The sequence below is a fragment of the Panulirus ornatus genome, chromosome 14 (assembly GCF_036320965.1).
Source record: "Panulirus ornatus isolate Po-2019 chromosome 14, ASM3632096v1, whole genome shotgun sequence".
In the NCBI taxonomy this organism is placed as follows: Eukaryota; Metazoa; Arthropoda; class Malacostraca; order Decapoda; family Palinuridae; genus Panulirus; species Panulirus ornatus.
The window spans coordinates 691559-716335 of NC_092237.1; the positions used below are offsets into that span (position 1 = coordinate 691559).

The 24777-nt window shown below is 41.9% G+C and overlaps 1 protein-coding gene across 4 annotated transcripts in view; it reads right to left on the reverse strand.

The window, feature by feature from the left end:
* LOC139753123 (RNA-binding protein lark-like) overlaps window positions 1–24777 on the reverse strand; it is a 71140-nt gene that overhangs the window by 2507 nt on the left and 43856 nt on the right. For 3 of the 4 annotated variants that reach the window (XR_011713650.1, XM_071669232.1, XM_071669233.1), the window contains exon 5: window positions 22443–22639. Coding sequence is in view for 3 of the 4 variants with exons in the window: in XM_071669232.1 (XP_071525333.1) it covers window positions 22443–22639 (197 nt within the window). In the remaining variant the exon portion in view is untranslated. Of the gene's footprint in view, window positions 1–16519; window positions 19161–22442; window positions 22640–24777 lie in introns of those variants that run through there. The other variant, XM_071669234.1, reaches the window with a different exon arrangement.

The window sequence follows — 24777 nt, forward strand, 5'->3', positions numbered from 1 at the left end:
GAATTCGAATCTGAGGTTCAAATATATGTTGGGGGACACTGTATTTCATACTTTGTCACCGTCTCCCGCATTAGAGGTAGCGCAAGGAAACAGACGAAAGAAGGGCCCAACCACCCACATACACATTTATATACATACACGTCCACACATGCACATATACATACTCATATATTTCAACGTATACATATATATACACAGATATACACATATACATAATTTATACTTGCTGCCTTTATTCATTCCCATCGCCACCCTGCCACACACCAAATGACATTGGGGGACATGAAGGCCTGTAAATAAGTAATTAATGGTTACTCTTTTAGAAGTTTCTGTGATTATTCTGTTCATATATAATGGGTATCTGTCACCTTGGGGAAGCATTATGAGATTATTTTCTGTGATTAATTCATGGATAGAAACATTTCATCATGTTATATTTCAATTATAAAAAGGATGTAAGACATGTGCACCAGTAGGAAGAGAGGAAAGTTATTGGTTCTCAGTGAATGTCGGTTTGCAGCAGGGGTGTGTGATGTCACCATGGATGTTTAATTTGTTTATAGATGGGGTCGTTAGGGAGGTGGATGCAAGAGTTTTGGAGAGAGGTAAGTATGCAGTCTGTTGTGGATGAGAGGGCTTGGGAAATGAGTCAGTTGTTGTTCGCTGATGATACAGCGCTGGTGGCTGATTGGGTGAGAAACTGCAGAAGCTGGTGACTCTGTTTGGTAAAGTGTGTGAAAGAAGAAAGCTGAGAGTAAATGTAAATAAGAGCAAGGTTACTAGGTACAGTTGGGTTAAAGGATAAGTCAATTGAAAGGTAAATTTCAATGGAGAAAAACTGGATGAAGTGAAGTGTTTTAGATATCTGGGAGTGGATTTGGCAGCGGATGGAACCATGGAAGCAGAAGTGAGTCACAGGGTGGGGGAGGGGGCGAAAGTTCTGGGAGGGTTGAAAAATGTGTGGAAGGCGAGAAAGTTATCTCAGAAAGCAAAAATGAGTATGTTTGAAGGAATAGTGGTTCCAACAATGTCATATGGTTGGGAGGTGTGGGCTATAGATAGAGTTGTGAGCAGGAGGGTGGACGTGCTGGAAATGAGATGTTTGAGGACAATATGTGGTGTGAGGTGGTTTGATTAGGTAAGTAATGAAAGGGTAAGAGAAATGTGTGGTAATAAAAGGAGTGTAGTTGAGAGAGCAAAAGAGGGTGTTTTGAAATGGGTTGGTCACATGGAGAGAATGAGTAAGGAAAGATTGACTAAGAGGATATATGTGTCAGAGGTGGAGGGAACGAGAAGTGGGAGACCAAATTGGAGGTGGAGAGATGGAGTGAAAAAGATTTTGAGCGATCAGAGCCTGAACACGCAGGAAGGTGAAAGGCGTGCAAGGAATAGAGTGAATTGGAATGATGTGGTATACCGGGGTTGACGTGCTGCCAATGGATTGAACCAGGGCATGTGAAGTGTCTGGGGTAAACCATGGAAAGTTCTGTGGGGCCTGGATGTGGAAAGGGAGCTGTGGTTTCGGTGCATTATTGCATGACAGCTAGAGACTGAGTGTGAACAAAAGGGGCTTTTGTTGTCTTTTCCTAGCGCTACCTCACACAGATGAGGGGGGAGGGGGTTGTTATTTCATGTGTGGTGAGGTGGTGATGAGAATGCATAGAGGCAGACAGTATGAATTATGTACATGTGTATATATGTATATGTCTGTGTGTGTGTATATATATGTATACGTTGAGATGTATAGGTATGTATATTTGCGTGTGTGGACGTGTATGTATATGCATGTGTATGTGGGTGGGTTGGGCCATTCTTTCGTCTGTTTCCTTGCGCTACCTCGCTAACGCGGGAGACAGCGACAAAGCAAAATAATATATATATATATATTTTTTTTTATCCCTGGGGATAGGGGAGAAAGAATACTTCCCACGCATTCCTCACGTGTCGTAGAAGGCGACTAAAGGGGACAGAAGCGGGGGCTAGAAACCCTCCCTCCTTGTATTTCAACTTTCTAAAAGGGGAAACAGAAGAAGGAGTCACACGGGGAGTGCTCATCCTCCTCGAAGGCTCAGATTGGGTGTGTCTAAATGTGTGTGGATGTAAAAAAAAATGAGAAAAAAGGAGAGATAGGTAGTATGTTTGAAGAAAGGAACCTGGATGATTTGGCTCTGAGTGAAACGAAGCTCAAGGGTAAAGGGGAAGAGTGGTCTAGGAATGTCTTGGGAGTAAAGTCAAGGGTTAGTGAGAGCACGAGAGCAAGGGAAGGAGTAGCACTACTCCTGAAACAGGAGTGGTGGGAGTATGTGATAGAATGTAAGAAAGTAAATTCTAGATTGATATGGGTAAAACTTTAAGTTGATGGAGAGAGATGGGTGATTATTGGTGCATATGCACCTGGTCATGAGAAGAAAGATCATGAGAGGCAAGTGTTTTGGGAGCAGCTGAATGAGTGTGTTAGTGGTTTTGATGCACAAAACCGGGTTATAGTGATGGGTGATTTGAATGCAAAGGTGAGTAATGTGACAGTTGAGGGAATAATTGGTATACATGGGGTGTTCAGTGTTGTAAATGGAAATGGTGAAGAGCTTGTAGATTTATGTGCTGAAAAAGGACTGGTGATTGGGAATACCTGGTTTAAAAAGCAAGATATACATAAGTCTATGTATGTAAGTTGGAGAGATGGCCAGAGAGCATTATTGGATTACGAGTTAATTGATAGGCGTGCGAAAGAGAGACTTTTGGATGTTAATGTTCTGAGAGGTGCAACTGGAGGGATGTCTGATCATTATCTTGTGGAGGCAAAGGTGAAGGTTTGTAGAGGTTTTCAGAAAAGAAGAGAGAATATTGGGGTGAAGAGAGTGGTGAGAGTAAGTGAGCTTGGGAAGGAGACTTGTGTGAGGAAGTACCAGGAGATTATGAGTACAGAATGGAAAAAGGTGAGAACAAAGGAGGTAAGGGGAGTGGGGGAGGAATGGGATGTATTTAGAGAAGCAGTAATGGCTTGCGCAAAAGATGCTTGTGGCATGAGAAGCGTGGGAGGTGGTTTGATTAGAAAGCGTAGTTAGTGGTGGGATGAAGAAGTAAGATTATTAGTGAAAGTGAAGATTGAGGCATTTGGACGATTTTTGCAGGGAAAAATGCAAATGACTGGGAGATGTATGAAAGAAAGAGGCAGGAGGTCAAGAGAAAGGTGCAAGAGGTGAAAAAAAGGGCAAATGAGAGTTGGGGTGAGAGAGTATCATTAAATTTTAGGGAGAATAAAAAGATGTTTTGGAAGGAGATAAATAAAGTGCATAAGACAAGGGAGCAAATGGGAACTTCAGTGAAGGGGGCTAAATGGGGAGGTTATAACAAGTAGTGGTGATGTGAGAAGGAGACGGAGTGAGTATTTTGAAGGTTTGTTGAATGTGTTTGATGATAGAGTGGCAGATATAGGGTGTTTTGGTCGAGGTGGTGTGCAAAGTGAGAGGGTTAGGGAAAATGATTTGGTAAACAGAGAAGAGGTAGTAAAAGCTTTGCGGAAGATGAAAGCCGGCAAGGCAGCAGGATTGGATGGTATTGCAGTGGAATTTATTAAAAAAGGGGGTGACTGTATTGTTGACTGGTTGGTAAGGTTACTTAATGTATGTATGATTCATGGTGAGGTGCCTGAGGATTGGTGGAATGCTTGCATAGTGCCATTGTACAAAGGCATAGGGGATAAGAGTGAGTGCTCAAATTACAGAGGTATAAGTTTGTTGAGTATTCCCGGTAAATTATATGGGAAGGTATTGATTGAGAGGGTGAAGGTATGTACAGAGCATCAGATTGGGGAAGAGCATTGTGGTTTCAGAAGTGGTAGAGGATGTGTGGATCAGGTGTTTGCTTTGAAGAATGTATGTGAGAAATACTTAGAAAAGCAAATGGATTTGTATGTAGCATTTATGGATCTAGAGAAGGCATACGATAAGAGTTGATATAGATGCTCTGTGGAAGGTATTAAGAATATATGGTGTGAGAGGCAAGTTGTTAGAAGAAGTGAAAAGTTTTTATCGAGGATGTAAGCAATGTGTACGTGTAGGAAGAGAGGAGAGTAATTGGTTCTCAGTGAATGTAGGTTTGCGGCAGGGGTGTGTGATGTCTCCATGGTTGTTTAATTTGTTTATGGATGGGGTTGTTAGGGAGGTGAATGCAAGAGTTTTGGAAAGAGAGGCAAGTACGCAGTCTGTTGGGGATGAGAGAGCTTGGGAAGTGAGTCAGTTGTTGTTCCCTGATGATACAGCGCTGGTGTCTGATTCATGTGAGAAACTGCAGAAGCTGGTGACTGAGTTTGGTAAAGTGTGTGAAAGAAGAAAGTTGAGAGTAAATGTGAATAAGAGCAAGATTATTAGGTACAATAGGGTTGAGGGTCAAGTCAATTGGGAGGTAAGTTTGAATGGAGAAAAACTGGAGGAAGTACAGTATTTTACATATCTGGGAGTGGATCTGGCAGCGGATGGAACCATGGAAGCGGAAGTGAATCATAGGGTGGGGGAGGGGGCGAAAGTTCTGGGAGCCTTGAAGAATGTGTGGAAGTCGAGAACAATATCTCGGAAAGCAAAAATGGGTATGTTTGAAGGAATAGTGGTTCCAACAATGTTGTATGGTTGCAAGGCGTGCGCTATGGATAGAGATGTGCGCAGGAGGGTGGATGTGCTGGAAATGAGATGTTTGAGGACAATATGTGGTGTGAGGTGGTTCGATCGAGTAAGTAATAATAGGGTAAGAGAGATGTGTGGTAATAATAAGAGTGTGGTTGAGAGAGCAGAAGAGGGCGTTTTGAAATGGTTTGGTCACATGGAGAGAATGAGTGAGGAAAGATTGACTAAGAGGATATATGTGTCAGAGGTGGAGGGAACGAGGAGAAGTGAGAGACCAAATTGGAGGTGGAAAGATGGAGTGAAAAAGATTTTGAGTGATTGGGGCCTGAACATGCAGGAGGGTGAAAGGCGTGCAAGGAATAGAGTGAATTGGAACGATGTGGTATACCGGGGTCGACGTGCTGTCAATGGATGGAACCAGGGCATGTGAAGCGTCTGGGGTAAACCATGTAAAGTTCTGTGGGGCCTGGATGTGGAAAGGGAGCTGTGGTTTCGGTGCATTATTACATGACAGCTAGAGACTGAATGTGAACGAATGGGGCCTTTGTTGGTTTTTTCCTAGCGCTACCTCGCACACATGATTGGGGGGGGGGTGTTGTTATTCCATGTATGGTGGGGTGGCGATGGGAATGAATAAAGGCAGACAGTATGAATTATGTACATGTGTATATATGTATATGTCTATGTGTGTATATATATGTATACATTGAGATGTATAGGTATGTATATGTGCTGTGTGTCAACGTGTATGTATATACATGTGTATGTGGGTGGGTTGGGACAGTCTTTCGTCTGTTTCCTTGCGCTACCTTGCTAACATGGGAGACAGCGACAAAGCAAATAAAAAAAAAAATATATATATATATATATATATATATATATATATATATATATGCGAGGTAGCGTTAAGAACAGAGAACTGGGCCTTTGAGGGAATATCCTCACCTGGCCCCCTTCTCTGTTCCTTCTTTTGGAAAAATAAAAAAAAAATAATGAGAGGGGAGGATTTCCAGCCCCCCGCTCCCTCCCCTTTTAGTCGCCTTCTACGACACGCAGGGAATATGTGGGAAGTATTCTTTCTCCCCTATATATATATATATATATATATATATATATATATATATATATATATATATATATATATATATTTATTTATTTATTTATATTTTATTATACTTTGTCGCTGTCTCCTGCGTTTGCGAGGTAGCGCAAGGAAACAGACGAAAGAAATGGCCCAACCCCCCCTATACACATGTATATACATACGTCCACACACGCAAATATACATACCTACACAGCTTTCCATGGTTTACCCCAGACGCTTCACATGCCTTGATTCAATCCACTGACAGCACGTCAACCCCGGTATACCACATCGCTCCAATTCACTCTATTCCTTGCCCTCCTTTCACCCTCCTGCATGTTCAGGCCCCGATCACACAAAATCTTTTTCACTCCATCTTTCCACCTCCAATTTGGTCTCCCTCTTCTCCTCATTCCCTCCACCTCCGACACATATATCCTCTTGGTCAATCTTTCCTCACTCATTCTCTCCATGTGCCCAAACCACTTCAAAACACCCTCTTCTCCTCTCTCAACCACGCTCTTTTTATTTCCACACATCTCTCTTACCCTTACGTTACTCACTCGATCAAACCACCTCACACCACACATTGTCCTCAAACATCTCATTTCCAGCACATTCATCCTCCTGTGCACAACTCTATCCATAGCCCACGCCTCGCAACCATACAACATTGTTGGAACCACTATATATATATATATATATATATATTTTTGCTTTGTCGCTGTCTCCCGTGTTTGCGAGGTAGCGCAAGGAAACAGACGAAAGAAATGGCCCAACCCACCCCCATACACATGCCTTGATTCAATCCACTGACAGCACGTCAACCCCAGTATACCACATCGCTCCAATTCACTCTATTCTTTGCCCTCCTTTCACCCTCCTGCATGTTCAGGCCCCGATCACACAAAATCTTTTTCACTCCATCTTTCCACCTCCAATTTGGTCTCCCTCTTCTCCTCGTTCCCTCCACCTCCGACACATATATCCTCTTGGTCAATCTTTCCTCACTCATTCTCTCCTCACCATGAGTCATTATCTTATTTTTCATTTCATTATACATTAAATAACCTTACCAACCAGTCAACAATACAGTCACCCCCTTTTTAATAAATTCCACTGCGATACCATCCAAACCCGCTGCCTTGCTGGCTTCCATCTTCCACAAAGCTTTTACTACCTCCTCTCTGTTTACCAAATCATTCTCCCTAACTCTCTCACTTTGCACACCACCTAGACCAAAACATCCTATATCTGCCACTCTATCATCAAACACATTCAACAAACCTTCAAAATACTCACTCCATCTCCTCACATCACCACTACTTGTTATAACCTCCCCATTTAGCCCCCTTCACTGACGTTCCCATTTGTTCCCTTGTCTTACGCACTTTATTTACCTCCTTCCAAAACATCTTTTTATTCTCCCTAAAATTTAATTATACTCACTCACTCCAACTCTCATTTGCCCTCTTTTTCACCTCTTGCACCTTTCTCTTGACCTCTTGCATCTTTCTTGTATACATCTCCTGGTCATTTGCATTATTTCCCTGCAAAAATCATCCAAATGCCTCTCTCTTCTCTTTCACTAATAATCTTACTTCTTCATCCCACCACTCATTACCCTTTCTAATCAAACCACCTCCCACTCTTCTCATGCCACAAGCATCTTTTGTGCAAGCCATTATTGCTTCCCTAAATACATCCCATTCCTCCCCCACTCTCCTTACCTCCTTTGTTCTCACCTTTTTCCATTCTGTACTCAGTCTCTCCTGGTACTTCCTCATACAAGTTTCCTTCCCAAGCTCACTTACTCTCACCACTCTCTTCACCCCAACATTCTCTTTTCTATTCTGAAAACCTCTACATATCTTCACCTTCGCCTCCACATGATAATGATCAGGCATCCCTCCAGTTGCACCTCTCAGCACATTAACATCCAAAAGTCTCTCTTTCACACACCTATCAATTAACACGTAATCCATTAATGCTCTCTGGCCATCTCTCCTACTACATATGTATACTTATGTATATATCTCGAGAGGGGACGGGAGCGGGGGGCCAGAAATCCTCCCCTCCTTGTACTTTTTTAATTTTCTAAAATGGGAAACGGAAGATGGAGTCACACGGGGAGTGCTCATCCTCCGCGAAGGCTCAGATTGGGGTGCCTAAATGTGTGTGGATGTAACCAAGATGTGAAAAAAGGAGAGATAGGTAGTATGTTTGAGGAAAGGAACCTGGATGTTTTGGCTCTGAGTGAAACGAAGCTCAAGGGTAAAGGGGAAGAGTGGTTTGGGAAGGTCTTCGGAGTAAAGTCAGGGGTTAGTGAGAAGACAAGAGCAAGGGAAGGAGTAGCAATACTCTTGAAACAGGAGTTGTGGGAGTATGTGATAGAATGTAAGAAAGTAAATTATCGATTAATATGGGTAAAACTGAAAGTTGATGGAGAGAGTTGGGTGATTATTGGTGCATATGCACCTGGGCATGAGAAGAAAGATCATGAGAGGCAAGTGTTTTGGGAGCAGCTGAATGAGTGTGTTAGTGGTTTTGATGCACAAAACCGGGTTATAGTGATGGGTGATTTGAATGCAAAGGTGAGTAATGTGGCAGTTGAGGGAATAATTGCTATACATGGGGTGTTCAGTGTTGTAAATGGAAATGGTGAAGAGCTTGTAGATTTATGTGCTGAAAAAGGACTGATGATTGGGAATACCTGGTTTAAAAAGCGAGATATACATAAGTATACTTATGTAAGTAGGAGAGATGGCCAGAGAGCGTTATTGGATTACGTGTTAATTGACAGGCGCATGAAAGAGAGACTTTTGGATGTTAATGTGCTGAGAGGTACAACTGGAGGGACGGCTGATCATTATCTTGTGGAGGCTAAGGTGAAGATTTGTATGGGTTTTCAGAAAAGAAGAGTGAATGTTGGGGTGAAGAGGGTGGTGAGAGTAAGTGAGCTTGGGAAGGAGACTTGTGTGAGGAAGTACCAGGAGAGACTGAGTACAGAATGGAAAAAGGTGAGAACAATGGAAGTAAGGGGAGTGGGGGAGGAATGGGATGTATTTAGGGAATCAGTGATGGATTGCGCAAAAGATGCTTGTGGCATGAGAAGAGTGGGAGATGGGTTGATTAGAAAGGGTAGTGAGTGGTGGGATGAAGAAGTAAGAGTATTAGTGAAAGAGAAGAGAGAGGCATTTGGACGATTTTTGCAGGGAAAAAATGCAATTGAGTGGGAGATGAATAAAAGAAAGAGACAGGAGGTCAAGAGAAAGGTCCAAGAGGTGAAAAAAAGGGCAAATGAGAGTTGAGGTGAGAGAGTATCATTAAATTTTAGGGAGAATAAAAAGATGTTCTGGAAGGAGGTAAATAAAGTGCGTAAGACAAGGGAGCAAATGGGAACTTCAGTGAAGGGCACAAATGGGGAGGTGATACCAAGTAGTGGTGATGTGAGAAGGAGATGGAGTGAGTATTTTGAAGGTTTGTTGAATGTGTTTGATGATAGAGTGGCAGATATAGGGTGTTTTGGTCGAGGTGGTGTGCAAAGTGAGAGGGTTAGGGAAAATGCTTTGGTAAACAGAGAAGAGGTAGTAAAAGCTTTGCAGAAGATGAAAGCCGGCAAGGCAGCAGGTTTGGATGGTATTGCAGTGGAATTTATTAAAAAAGGGGGTGACTGTATTGTTGACTGGTTGGTAAGGTTATTTAATGTATGTATAACTCATGGTGAGGTGCCTGAGGATTGGCGGAATGCGTGCATAGTGCCATTGTACAAAGGCAAAGGGGATAAGAGTGAGTGCTCAAATTACAGAGGTATAAGTTTGTTGAGTATTCCTGGTAAATTATATGGGAGGGTATTGATTGAGAGGGTGAAGGCATGTACAGAGCATCAGATTGGGGAAGAGCAGTGTGGTTTCAGAAGTGGTAGAGGATGTGTGGATCAGGTGTTTGCTTTGAAGAATGTATGTGAGAAATACTTAGAAAAGCAAATGGATTTGTATGTAGCATTTATGGATCTGGAGAAGGCATATGATAGAGTTGATAGAGATGCTCTGTGGAAGGTATTAAGAATATATGGTGTGGGAGGCAAGTTGTTTGAAGCAGTGAAAAGTTTTTATCGAGGATGTAAGGCATGTGTACGTGTAGGAAGAGAGGAAAGTGATTGGTTCTCAGTGAATGTAGGTTTGCGGCAGGGGTGTGTGATGTCTCCATGGTTGTTTAATTTGTTTATGGATGGGGTTGTTAGGGAGGTGAATGCAAGAGTTTTGGAAAGAGGGGCAAGTATGAAGTCTGTTGGGGATGAGAGAGCTTGGGAAGTGAGTCAGTTGTTGTTCGCTGATGATACAGCGCTGGTGGCTGATTCATGTGAGAAACTGCAGAAGCTGGTGACTGAGTTTGGTAAAGTGTGTGAAAGAAGAAAGTTAAGAGTAAATGTGAATAAGAGCAAGGTTATTAGGTACAGTAAGGTTGAGGGTCAAGTCAATTGGGAGGTGAGTTTGAATGGAGAAAAACTGGAGGAAGTAAAGTGTTTTAGATATCTGGGAGTGGATCTGGCAGCGGATGGAACCATGGAAGCGGAAGTGGATCATAGGATGGGGGAGGGGGCGAAAATTCTGGGAGCCTTGAAGAATGTGTGGAAGTCGAGAACATTATCTCGGAAAGCAAAAATGGGTATGTTTGAAGGAATAGTGGTTCCAACAATGTTGTATGGTTGCGAGGCGTGGGCTATAGATAGAGTGGTGCGCAGGAGGATGGATGTGCTGGAAATGAGATGTTTGAGGACAATGTGTGGTGTGAGGTGGTTTGATCGAGTAAGTAACGTAAGGGTAAGAGAGATGTGTGGTAATAATAAGAGCGTGGTTGAGAGAGCAGAAGAGGGTGTTTTGAAATGGTTTGGGCACATGGAGAGAATGAGTGAGGAAAGATTGACCAAGAGGATATATGTGTCGGAGGTGGAGGGAACGAGGAGAAGTGAGAGACCAAATTGGAGGTGGAAAGATGGAGTGAAAAAGATTTTGAGTGATTCGGGGCCAGAACATGCAGGAGGGTGAAAGGAGGGCAAGGAATAGAGTGAATTGGAGCGATGTGGTATACCGGGGTTGACGTGCTGTCAGTGGATTGAATCAAGGCATGTGAAGCGTCTGGGGTAAACCATGTAAAGTTCTGTGGGGCCTGGATGTGGAAAGGGAGCTGTGGTTTCGGTGCATTATTACATGACAGCTAGAGACTGAATGTGAACGAATGGGGCCTTTGTTGGTTTTTTCCTAGCGCTACCTCGCACACATGATTGGGGGGGGGGTGTTGTTATTCCATGTATGGTGGGGTGGCGATGGGAATGAATAAAGGCAGACAGTATGAATTATGTACATGTGTATATATGTATATGTCTATGTGTGTATATATATGTATACATTGAGATGTATAGGTATGTATATGTGCTGTGTGTCAACGTGTATGTATATACATGTGTATGTGGGTGGGTTGGGACAGTCTTTCGTCTGTTTCCTTGCGCTACCTTGCTAACATGGGAGACAGCGACAAAGCAAATAAAAAAAAAAATATATATATATATATATATATATATATATATATATATATATATGCGAGGTAGCGTTAAGAACAGAGAACTGGGCCTTTGAGGGAATATCCTCACCTGGCCCCCTTCTCTGTTCCTTCTTTTGGAAAAATAAAAAAAAAATAATGAGAGGGGAGGATTTCCAGCCCCCCGCTCCCTCCCCTTTTAGTCGCCTTCTACGACACGCAGGGAATATGTGGGAAGTATTCTTTCTCCCCTATATATATATATATATATATAATATATATATATATATATATATATATATATATATATTTATTTATTTATTTATATTTTATTATACTTTGTCGCTGTCTCCTGCGTTTGCGAGGTAGCGCAAGGAAACAGACGAAAGAAATGGCCCAACCCCCCCTATACACATGTATATACATACGTCCACACACGCAAATATACATACCTACACAGCTTTCCATGGTTTACCCCAGACGCTTCACATGCCTTGATTCAATCCACTGACAGCACGTCAACCCCGGTATACCACATCGCTCCAATTCACTCTATTCCTTGCCCTCCTTTCACCCTCCTGCATGTTCAGGCCCCGATCACACAAAATCTTTTTCACTCCATCTTTCCACCTCCAATTTGGTCTCCCTCTTCTCCTCGTTCCCTCCACCTCCGACACATATATCCTCTTGGTCAATCTTTCCTCACTCATTCTCTCCTCACCATGAGTCATTATCTTATTTTTCATTTCATTATACATTAAATAACCTTACCAACCAGTCAACAATACAGTCACCCCCTTTTTAATAAATTCCACTGCGATACCATCCAAACCCGCTGCCTTGCTGGCTTCCATCTTCCACAAAGCTTTTACTACCTCCTCTCTGTTTACCAAATCATTCTCCCTAACTCTCTCACTTTGCACACCACCTAGACCAAAACATCCTATATCTGCCACTCTATCATCAAACACATTCAACAAACCTTCAAAATACTCACTCCATCTCCTCACATCACCACTACTTGTTATAACCTCCCCATTTAGCCCCCTTCACTGACGTTCCCATTTGTTCCCTTGTCTTACGCACTTTATTTACCTCCTTCCAAAACATCTTTTTATTCTCCCTAAAATTTAATTATACTCACTCACTCCAACTCTCATTTGCCCTCTTTTTCACCTCTTGCACCTTTCTCTTGACCTCTTGCATCTTTCTTGTATACATCTCCTGGTCATTTGCATTATTTCCCTGCAAAAATCATCCAAATGCCTCTCTCTTCTCTTTCACTAATAATCTTACTTCTTCATCCCACCACTCATTACCCTTTCTAATCAAACCACCTCCCACTCTTCTCATGCCACAAGCATCTTTTGTGCAAGCCATTATTGCTTCCCTAAATACATCCCATTCCTCCCCCACTCTCCTTACCTCCTTTGTTCTCACCTTTTTCCATTCTGTACTCAGTCTCTCCTGGTACTTCCTCATACAAGTTTCCTTCCCAAGCTCACTTACTCTCACCACTCTCTTCACCCCAACATTCTCTTTTCTATTCTGAAAACCTCTACATATCTTCACCTTCGCCTCCACATGATAATGATCAGGCATCCCTCCAGTTGCACCTCTCAGCACATTAACATCCAAAAGTCTCTCTTTCACACACCTATCAATTAACACGTAATCCATTAATGCTCTCTGGCCATCTCTCCTACTTACATATGTATACTTATGTATATATCTCGAGAGGGGACGGGAGCGGGGGGCCAGAAATCCTCCCCTCCTTGTACTTTTTTAATTTTCTAAAATGGGAAACGGAAGATGGAGTCACACGGGGAGTGCTCATCCTCCGCGAAGGCTCAGATTGGGGTGCCTAAATGTGTGTGGATGTAACCAAGATGTGAAAAAAGGAGAGATAGGTAGTATGTTTGAGGAAAGGAACCTGGATGTTTTGGCTCTGAGTGAAACGAAGCTCAAGGGTAAAGGGGAAGAGTGGTTTGGGAAGGTCTTCGGAGTAAAGTCAGGGGTTAGTGAGAAGACAAGAGCAAGGGAAGGAGTAGCAATACTCTTGAAACAGGAGTTGTGGGAGTATGTGATAGAATGTTTTTTTTTTTTTTTTTTTTTTTTTTTTTTTTTTTTTTTATATACTTTGTCGCTGTCTCCCGCGTTTGCGAGGTAGCGCAAGGAAACAGACGAAAGAAATGCCCCCCCCCCCCATACACATGTACATACACACGTCCACACACGCAAATATACATACCTACACAGCTTTCCATGGTTTACTTCAGACGCTTCACATGCCTTGCTTCAATCCACTGACAGCACGTCAACCCCTGTATACCACATGACTCCAATTCACTCTATTTCTTGCCCTCCTTTCACCCTCCTGCATGTTCAGGCCCCGATCACACAAAATCTTTTTCACTCCATCTTTCCACCTCCAATTTGGTCTCCCTCTTCTCCTCGTTCCCTCCACCTCCGACACATATATCCTCTTGGTCAATCTCTCCTCACTCATTCTCTCCATGTGCCCAAACCATTTCAAAACACCCTCTTCTGCTCTCTCAACCACGCTCTTTTTATTTCCACACATCTCTCTTACCCTTACGTTACTTACTCGATCAAACCACCTCACACCACACATTGTCCTCAAACATCTCATTTCCAGCACATCCATCCTCCTGCGCACATCTCTATCCATAGCCCACGCCTCGCAACCATACAACATTGTTGGAACCACTATTCCCTCAAACATGATAGAATGTAAGAAAGTAAATTCTCGATTAATATGGGTAAAACTGAAAGTTGATGGAGAGAGATGGGTGATTATTGGTGCATATGCACCTGGGCATGAGAAGAAAGATCATGAGAGGCAAGTGTTTTGGGAGCAGCTGAATGAGTGTGTTAGTGGTTTTGATGCACAAAACCGGGTTATAGTGATGGGTGATTTGAATGCAAAGGTGAGTAATGTGGCAGTTGAGGGAATAATTGCTATACATGGGGTGTTCAGTGTTGTAAATGGAAATGGTGAAGAGCTTGTAGATTTATGTGCTGAAAAAGGACTGATGATTGGGAATACCTGGTTTAAAAAGCGAGATATACATAAGTATACTTATGTAAGTAGGAGAGATGGCCAGAGAGCGTTATTGGATTACGTGTTAATTGACAGGCGCACGAAAGAGAGACTTTTGGATGTTAATGTGCTGAGAGGTACAACTGGAGGGACGGCTGATCATTATCTTGTGGAGGCTAAGGTGAAGATTTGTATGGGTTTTCAGAAAAGAAGAGTGAATGTTGGGGTGAAGAGGGTGGTGAGAGTAAGTGAGCTTGGGAAGGAGACTTGTGTGAGGAAGTACCAGGAGAGACTGAGTACAGAATGGAAAAAGGTGAGAACAATGGAAGTAAGGGGAATGGGGGAGGAATGGGATGTATTTAGGGAATCAGTGATGGATTGCGCAAAAGATGCTTGTGGCATGAGAAGAGTGGGAGATGGGTTGATTAGAAAGGGTAGTGAGTGGTGGGATGAAGAAGTAAGAGTATTAGTGAAAGAGAAGAGAGAGGCATTTGGACGATTTTTGCAGGGAAAAAATGCAATTGAGTGGGAGATGAATAAAAGAAAGAGACAGGAGGTCAAGAGAAAGGTCCAAGAGGTGAAAAAAAGGGCAAATGAGAGTTGAGGTGAGAGAGTATCATTAAATTTTAGGGAGAATAAAAAGATGTTCTGGAAGGAGGTAAATAAAGTGCGTAAGACAAGGGAGCAAATGGGAACTTCAGTGAAGGGCACAAATGGGGAGGTGATACCAAGTAGTGGTGATGTGAGAAGGAGATGGAGTGAGTATTTTGAAGGTTTGTTGAATGTGTTTGATGATAGAGTGGCAGATATAGGGTGTTTTGGTCGAGGTGGTGTGCAAAGTGAGAGGGTTAGGGAAAATGCTTTGGTAAACAGAGAAGAGGTAGTAAAAGCTTTGCAGAAGATGAAAGCCGGCAAGGCAGCAGGTTTGGATGGTATTGCAGTGGAATTTATTAAAAAAGGGGGTGACTGTATTGTTGACTGGTTGGTAAGGTTATTTAATGTATGTATAACTCATGGTGAGGTGCCTGAGGATTGGCGGAATGCGTGCATAGTGCCATTGTACAAAGGCAAAGGGGATAAGAGTGAGTGCTCAAATTACAGAGGTATAAGTTTGTTGAGTATTCCTGGTAAATTATATGGGAGGGTATTGATTGAGAGGGTGAAGGCATGTACAGAGCATCAGATTGGGGAAGAGCAGTGTGGTTTCAGAAGTGGTAGAGGATGTGTGGATCAGGTGTTTGCTTTGAAGAATGTATGTGAGAAATACTTAGAAAAGCAAATGGATTTGTATGTAGCATTTATGGATCTGGAGAAGGCATATGATAGAGTTGATAGAGATGCTCTGTGGAAGGTATTAAGAATATATGGTGTGGGAGGCAAGTTGTTTGAAGCAGTGAAAAGTTTTTATCGAGGATGTAAGGCATGTGTACGTGTAGGAAGAGAGGAAAGTGATTGGTTCTCAGTGAATGTAGGTTTGCGGCAGGGGTGTGTGATGTCTCCATGGTTGTTTAATTTGTTTATGGATGGGGTTGTTAGGGAGGTGAATGCAAGAGTTTTGGAAAGAGGGGCAAGTATGAAGTCTGTTGGGGATGAGAGAGCTTGGGAAGTGAGTCAGTTGTTGTTCGCTGATGATACAGCGCTGGTGGCTGATTCATGTGAGAAACTGCAGAAGCTGGTGACTGAGTTTGGTAAAGTGTGTGAAAGAAGAAAGTTAAGAGTAAATGTGAATAAGAGCAAGGTTATTAGGTACAGTAAGGTTGAGGGTCAAGTCAATTGGGAGGTGAGTTTGAATGGAGAAAAACTGGAGGAAGTAAAGTGTTTTAGATATCTGGGAGTGGATCTGGCAGCGGATGGAACCATGGAAGCGGAAGTGGATCATAGGATGGGGGAGGGGGCGAAAATTCTGGGAGCCTTGAAGAATGTGTGGAAGTCGAGAACATTATCTCGGAAAGCAAAAATGGGTATGTTTGAAGGAATAGTGGTTCCAACAATGTTGTATGGTTGCGAGGCGTGGGCTATAGATAGAGTGGTGCGCAGGAGGATGGATGTGCTGGAAATGAGATGTTTGAGGACAATGTGTGGTGTGAGGTGGTTTGATCGAGTAAGTAACGTAAGGGTAAGAGAGATGTGTGGAAATAAAAAGAGCGTGGTTGAGAGAGCAGAAGAGGGTGTTTTGAAATGGTTTGGGCACATGGAGAGAATGAGTGAGGAAAGATTGACCAAGAGGATATATGTGTCGGAGGTGGAGGGAACGAGGAGAAGAGGGAGACCAAATTGGAGGTGGAAAGATGGAGTGAAAAAGATTTTGTGGGATCGGGGCCAGAACATGCAGGAGGGTGAAAGGAGGGCAAGGAATAGAGTGAATTGGAGCGATGTGGTATACCGGGGTTGACGTGCTGTCAGTGGATTGAATCAAGGCATGTGAAGCGTCTGGGGTAAACCATGGAAAGCTGTGTAGGTATGTATATTTGCGTGTGTGGACGTATGTATATACATGTGTATGGGGGTGGGTTGGGCCATTTCTTTCGTCTGTTTCCTTGCGCTACCTCGCAAACGCGGGAGACAGCGGCAAAAAAAAAAAAAAAAAAAAAAAAAAAAAAAAAAAAAAAAAAATCTCTTTTTAAACCAGGTATTCCCAATCACCAGTCCTTTTTCAGCACATAAATCTGCAAGCTCTTCACCATTTCCATGTACAACACTGAACACCCCATGTATACCAATTATTCCCTCAACTGCCACATTACTCACCTTTGCATTCAAATCTCCCATCACTATAACCCGGTCTCGTGCATCAAAACTACTAACACACTCACTCAGCTGCTCCCAAAACACTTGCCTCTCATGATCTTACTTCTCATGCCCAGGTGCATATGCACCAATAATCACCCATCTCTCTCCATCCACTTTCAGCTCTACCCATATCAATCTAGAGTTTACTTTCTTACGCTCTATCACATACTCCCACCACTCCTGTTTCAGTAGGGCTACTCCTTCCCTTGCTCTTGTCCTCTCACTAACCCATGATTTTACTCCCAAAACATTCCCAAACCACTCTTCCCCTTTACCCTTGAGCTTCGTTTCACTCAGAGCCAAAACATTCAGGTTCCTTTCCTCAACATACTACCTATCTCTCCTTTTTTCTCATCTTGGTTACATCCACACACATTGAGACACCCCAATCTGCACCAAAACCACATCTCCCTATCCACATCCAGGCCACACAAACCTTTCCATGGTTTACCTCGGATGTTTCACATGCCCTGGTTCAGTCCACTAACAGCAAGTCGAACCCATCATAACATATCATTCCAGTTCACTGTATTCCGTACACGCCTTTCACCCTCCTACAGGTTCAGGCCCCAATTGCTCAAAATCTTTTTCACTCCATCCTTCCATCTTTAATTTGGCTTCCCACTTCTTGTTTCTTCCACTTCTGAAACATACATCCACTTTGTCAACCTTTCCCCACTCATTTTCTCCATATGTCCAAACCGCCTCAATCCCTCTTCTGCTCTCTCCACCACACACTTTTTATTACCACACATCTCACATACCCTTTCATTTATTACTCAATCAAGCCACCTTACACCACATACTGTCCTTAAACATTTCATTTTCAACACATCCACGCTCCTCCATAAAACCTTATCTACAGCCCATGCCTTGCAACCATATAATATTGTTGGAACTACTATTCCTTCAAACATACTCATTTTTGCTCTCTAAGACAACGTTCTCTCCTTCCACACATTCTTCATCATTCCCAGAACCTTCACCCCCTCCCCACCATATGACTCACTTCCAATTCCATGGTTCCAAATGCTATCAAGTCCACTCCAAGATATCTAAAACACTTCACTTCCTTTAATAATTCTCCATTCATAATTACATCCCTACTAAATTGTCCTTTAACCCTGCTGAAACTAATAACCTTGCTCTTATTCACATTTACTCTCAACTTTCTCCTTTCACACACTTTTCCAAACTCGGTCACCAGCTTCAGCAGTATCTCATTCAAATCAGCCATCTGTGCTGTATCATCAGCGAAAAACAACTGACTCTCTTCCCAGATCCTGTCATTCCCAACAGAATGCATACTTGCCCCCCCCCCCCTCTCTCTCTCTCCAAAACTCTTGCATTTGCCTCTCTAACCACCCCATCCATAAACAAATTAAACAGCCATGGTGACATCACACACCCCTGCCAAAGACCAACCTTCACTGGGAACCAATTATGCTCCTCTCTTCCTACTCATACACATGCCTTGCACCCTTGACAAAAACTTCTCTGCTTCTAGTAGCTTACCTCCCACACCATACATAATACACAGTTGATAAAACTCAACCAGAATAAATGTCAAGTAACGAGGATGGGTCCCAGTGAAAGAAGTTACAAGATGAAAATCATCTAATGGGAAACAAGCTTCAGGATGTTTTTGTGTGAAATGGGTTTGGAGTTGACACTGTCCTGATCCTGTTGCCAGAATCCCATATTTGGAGTATACTAAAGTAGACAGATTGTCTGCTGGAAAATATTAGAACAGCCTTCAATTAAATATCTATCTTTCTATCTATCTATCTATCTACATCTATGACACCTTTTCCAAATGGAACTCCCTCAATGGGATGGCCATGGTAATAGTCACCATAACCTGTGAACTCCAGTGCCGCTTTTTAGCCTTTAGTGCCTCACCCTTAACAAGCCACTCGCAGAGGGCAACTACAGCGCAGTGTTTGCTGAGGCAGAGATTACATGCAAAATTAAACAAGATTTCTGGAGTAACATGATGTTATGTTGGTAGATTCTGCTTCTCTTCTTCCCCTCCACTACTGCAGAACATTTCTTCTAGAGTACTCTGAAATACTTAAGATGGTCAGTGAGCATTACATTCTCAAAATTGTTGCATAAATCAAAAATGCAGAAATCAAATGATGTTTAAACTTATTCTTTCAATTACTTTTCCTGTATAGATACATTTTACTGATAATGACACCTTTCTGTCAAAGTTTTGCTCTTCTGACAATACACATCTCTAATTTCTTCATCCTTAATTTTGTTTTACTCACCTACCTCTATATGCATTTCCTGAATAATTCAACACAATATCTACTCATATCATTATCATTTTTGTCACAAATCTAAGTTTTATTTGCACCTGCATCAAGAGAAAAGCTCTAAACCATAAAATATTAAAAAGAAATTATACTAGGCTATATTTAGCAACTGCTCAAATTCTGCCTTATATATAATATGCTCCTCAAGATTGGTCATTAAGCATACAGAAGGAAAAATTGCTGATAGGGAAAATCCACTGAAGGGCAAGAAAGTTGGACCCAAAGGTCAAAAAGGCATACAATCACATCGTGAACTTTCCACTCCAAAGGAGTCCATCATTTCCCTACCATCAGTTGAAGTACAGCTTTGACTGAACGAGTTCCATGAAAAGGGTGCTGGGGTTATATAATTAAAGAAGAAATACTGACATACACTCATATATTCACATATTTTTCTTTTTCTTTCTTTCCTACGTGTTCACCATTTCCACATCAGTGAGGTACTGCAAGACAGAAGAAGAAATGGATTCAGTCACCCACATCCATTCTAGCTGTCATGTGTAAAGCACTGAAACCACAGCCCCCTGTACACAACCAGGTTCCACTGACCTTTTCATGTTTTCCCCTGCTGCTTCATACATCCTGGTTCAGTTCACTAACAGTAAGTCGCCCCCAATTCAATCCATCCCATGGATACCTTTCACTAACCTGCATGTTCAGATACTGAGCACTCCAATTCTCATTCACTCCATCCTTCCATCTCCAATTCGGTCTACCCCATTTTCTTATTCCCTCCACTTCTGACAAATATATCCTTTGTCAAACTCTCTTCTTCACTTACTCTCTCTAAATGACCATACCATTTCACCATACCCTCTTCAGCTCTGAACCATACTCTTCTTACTACTACACCTTCATTATTTACTCAATCAACCCTCACAACAGATACCGTCCTCAAATATTTAATTTCCAACACAGTCACTCCCTTCCATACATTCTCTTCTATGACCTTCAAACATGCCAATTTTCACTCTCACAGATAATGAACTCTTTCCACGCATTCCTTAATGCTCCATAAACCTTTACCCTCTTATCAAATCTACGACTCATCTCAGCTTCCTGTCATATCCACTCCAGTATCTAAATAATTTCTCTTCCTTTAAGTTTTCTTCATTCAAACTCATATCACAACTAACCTGTCTCTTTGCACTTCTACATCTAATAACTTGTTTTCATTCACTTTACTCTCAACTTCCTCATCTCACACACTCTTCCACACTAAGACACTAACATCTACAGTTTCTTACTCAAATTTGCCACCAGCACCATATCATCAACAAACAAAAACTTTTTCATCTCCCAGGCCCCCCTCACCCGAAAAGACAATATCTAGCCTGCCCCTTCCTCCAAGACCCTTGCATTTTTCTCCCTCATCTTACCATCCATAACACTACATTATCTATTTACAGTTCAGAATTGTTTCCAGGGAGTGGTAGTCTCTAAAAGAAGTACCTTAAGTGAAAAAGGGGAACACTCAGAAGATAGAGAAATGCCAAATATTGGGAACAAGGTTAAAAACAAACCTATAAAAGTGCTCATATGATAACTCCCAACTCCTACTACATAGGTCTTCACATGAAGACTTTTGAAATATAAGGTTCAAGCACTTACAGGTTCAGAAAGTTCCCACTGTAACAGCCTTATCACCAAACTGGGCTGAAGTTACACGAGCCATATTTTTTGTTCATACTCATATGCTGTTTCCCAAGTTAGGAAGGTAGTGCTAGGAACAAATATAAAAAAAAAAAAAAAAAAAAAAAAAATAGCCTCAGTAACATCCACTCTCTAGCCAATATGTATACAACATAATTCAGCAAAATAACATTTTCATCGTCAACACTGGAATAAAGCCAAACTGGCATGACAATTTACTTCAAAGTTCCATTAATGTATGCAACCAGAGAAACTAAGAAAAATTTAGAAGCTCCTGCAAATAAGTTTAGCCAAAGACAAGGGAGGTATATTAATAGTTATACCCGCCTATGTATCAGGAAAGTTAGTGATGGCTTCGCAGTGAGCCAGCACTTCAGTCGCTGTCAAGTTGCACTCCTCTGACCCAAGCAGCTGTCTTTTCTTTCTGCCTTACCCACACTTGGACTGCCGGCAATCTGTCCACAAACATACAATCTCTCCTTGTCACACAAAACACTTAACAACACTTAACTCACATAGCCCATTCTTCTTAAGAGTTTCCTGCGGAGAGCACTAAGTGCTACCCTTGCCTTTTCGCAAAATGGTATGAGCAGTAGATAGATAGAATTAGTAGGTAGGAACATTTAGGCAAGAGCACTATATAGAAAGATGATGTAGAAGTAGTAGGTAGGTACATTAGGCAGGAGTATCAGGTAGTAGCAGTCAGCAGGAACATTAAGTAAGAGCCACTACAAACACTGCGGAGAGTTGCCCTCTGCCAGTGGCCAGTTAAGGATAAGGTACTAAAGGCAAAGAAATCGCACTGGAGTTCACTAAATATGGACTTTCTGTGGTCACCCCCTTAAGGAAGTTCCAGTTGAGAACAGGCATCAAAGATATAGATAGATATAAGTCTAATTGAAAATGTTTGCGGAGCTGCAAATCAACCAGAAGACACTTCAACTGTGCTCAACTTTCCTTTGAAGTACTCCAACTGCAAACAATCTGGACACTCAAAATAAATCCAGCAAAACCTTACTATATAACAATCTCCTAACTTCACAGACTCAACTGTTTCCCATGTCCAATCATGGACTCAAGGACAGACATTTTAAACTGAGGGCTTGGATAGTTAATGCTACCAGATGCAAATGTTAACTTTTTCTGTTAAGTGGGGATAAATAGCCAAGGTACTGTGAAATGAACAATTAGATCCAAGTCAACTAGGCTCATGAGGAGGTAACTACTCTATTTGGTTATCTAATTTCCCATTTTCTGGAGTCTATGTACCCTAACATCAAATTAAGGTATGGGCTAACATCCTTGCACTTCACAGTTAAGCAAAGAGATTACATATCATACCCAAAACAATCACTACGTTAGATACTAACCGGGGTGGAGGAGAACGTCGACCATATCGAAGATAATCAGGATGAGGAGGAGGAGGAGGAGGCAATGGGGGAAGGCGTCGCTCATATAAATCATCTAACATAGGTGGTGGAGGTGGAGGAGGGTGATCACCATAACGACGTTCATATAATCCCTCATCATAGAAGCGTGCATAGCGATCATAACGATCAAAATCATCCTAAAAAATAGAAATATTTACATGTACAAAAAAGTTATACTCACATTTCAACAAAAAATTATAAAAAACCATAAGTGAAAACAGTCAATCATGTCGAGTAATTCCAACTACTTTACACCAAATCTTGTCAAGTAATTGTAAATATCTGAACTAATATGCACTCTGTAACCTTGAATACTGTTCACTTTGAAAATAATGAGGAAATATGGAAAATCACAGGTAAGTAAAGCAATCCTTATCTCGCGTATATGTAAAACTTTTTTCAGGATTATCACACTTCTATCAAACTCCTTTCCTACTCTGATATAACTTAATCCCATAGTTCTGCATAATATCTACCCTCCCTATACTTTTAAACAAGCAGAGCATTACAGCTTTTGTCTAATAATTTCCCATACATCATCTACATGCTGCCATAAATTTTTTTCAAATACAGTATACTATACCTTAACATATTTTCCAGCCCCAGGATCCTTTTCTGTGGGGACCTCAACAATGCTCTGGAGGCTAACAATACCATTGGGCAGGTCAAGAAGTGCGGTAATTAATCCTGTGTTTGAGTGTTTTTGTGGGGAGACCACATAACAAGTGAGGGGTAAGTACTCAGGGTTTGTTTATAGCACGGATGTTGCATCTTGCACATTACAGATCTGACTTGCTGAATCAATGTTTATAATGTTAGAGAGATGGGTAGTGTCCTAAAAGTAAAGAAGCCATGGTCACTCATCTATGTCTAGAGAGTGTAGTTGTAAATGGGTGCATGTCTGGTGGAGCTGTGTTTAAGAATGTGCTGAGAATGTAGTTGTTTAATGTTTTTTGGGTCATCCTCCTTTGTGTAAGTTTTGTCAACATCATGTTCACTGGGATTGGAGGCATCGAGGAGAACAAAATGTTGAAGTGTGAGGCACTTCTACTACAGGGGTGGAGGTCTGCATGGTATGAGCCTAATGCTGCTACAAAAAACTAAATACCAAGAACATTCATTTTCTCGAGATGGCTTGAGGCAGCTAAGTAACTGGTGATTGTTATGAGTGCTCTTTTTTTACATGGTTTCCATTTTTAGTGTACTGTATTTGCTTTAGAAAGGGTGGATGACCAGGTAGGTATGGCAATGCTTAGGATGGAGTATGTGCATTGTTTTGGGAGGTTATTTATCTATCTACTATACATAATTAGTTTCCCGTGACAACAAGGTAGCACCAGGAAACAGACGAAGAATGGCCCATCCATTCATGTACACATATAAACACATGAACGCCCATACACATACATATACATATGAAAAAATGTTCATGCATATTTGCCATTTCCCGCATTAGCAAGGAAGCATTAAAAACAGAGGAGTGAGCCTTAGAGGGAATATCCTCACTTGGTCCCTTTCTCTGTTCCTTTTTTGGGAAAATCAAAAATGGGAGGGGAGGATTTCCAGCCCCTCACTCCCTCCCCTTTTAGTCACCTTCTATAACACGCAGGGAATACGTGGGAAGTGTTCTTTCTCCCCTATCCCCTGGGATAACATATGAACATATACATATATATATACATACACAGAAATAAACATATATTCATATTTACTTGCCTTCCTCCATTCCTGTCACTACTCCGCCCCACAGGAAACAGCATCACCACCCACCGCTTCAGCAAGGTAGCGCCAGGAAAACAGATAAAAAGGCCACAATCGTTCACTTTCAGTCTCCAGCTGTCATGTGAAATGCATCAAAACCACAGCTCCCTATCCACATCTAGGCCCCACAGACCTTTCCATGGTTTACCCCAGGAACTTCATATGCCCTGGTTCAGTCCACCGACAGCATGTCAACCCCGGCATACCACATCATTCCAATTCATTCTATTCCTCGCATGTCTCTCAACCTCCTGTATGTTCATGCACCGATCGCTCAAAATCTTTTTCACTCCATCCTTCCACCTCCAAGTTGGTCTCTCGCTTTTCCTTGTCCCCTCTATTTCTAACACATATATCCTCTTTGTCAATCTATCATCATTCATTCTCTCCATATGTCCAAACCATTTCGATACACCTCTTCTGCTCTCTCTTTTTATTTCCACACATCTCTCTTACCCTTACATTACTTACTCAATCAAACCAGCTCACACCATATATTGTTCTCAAACATTTC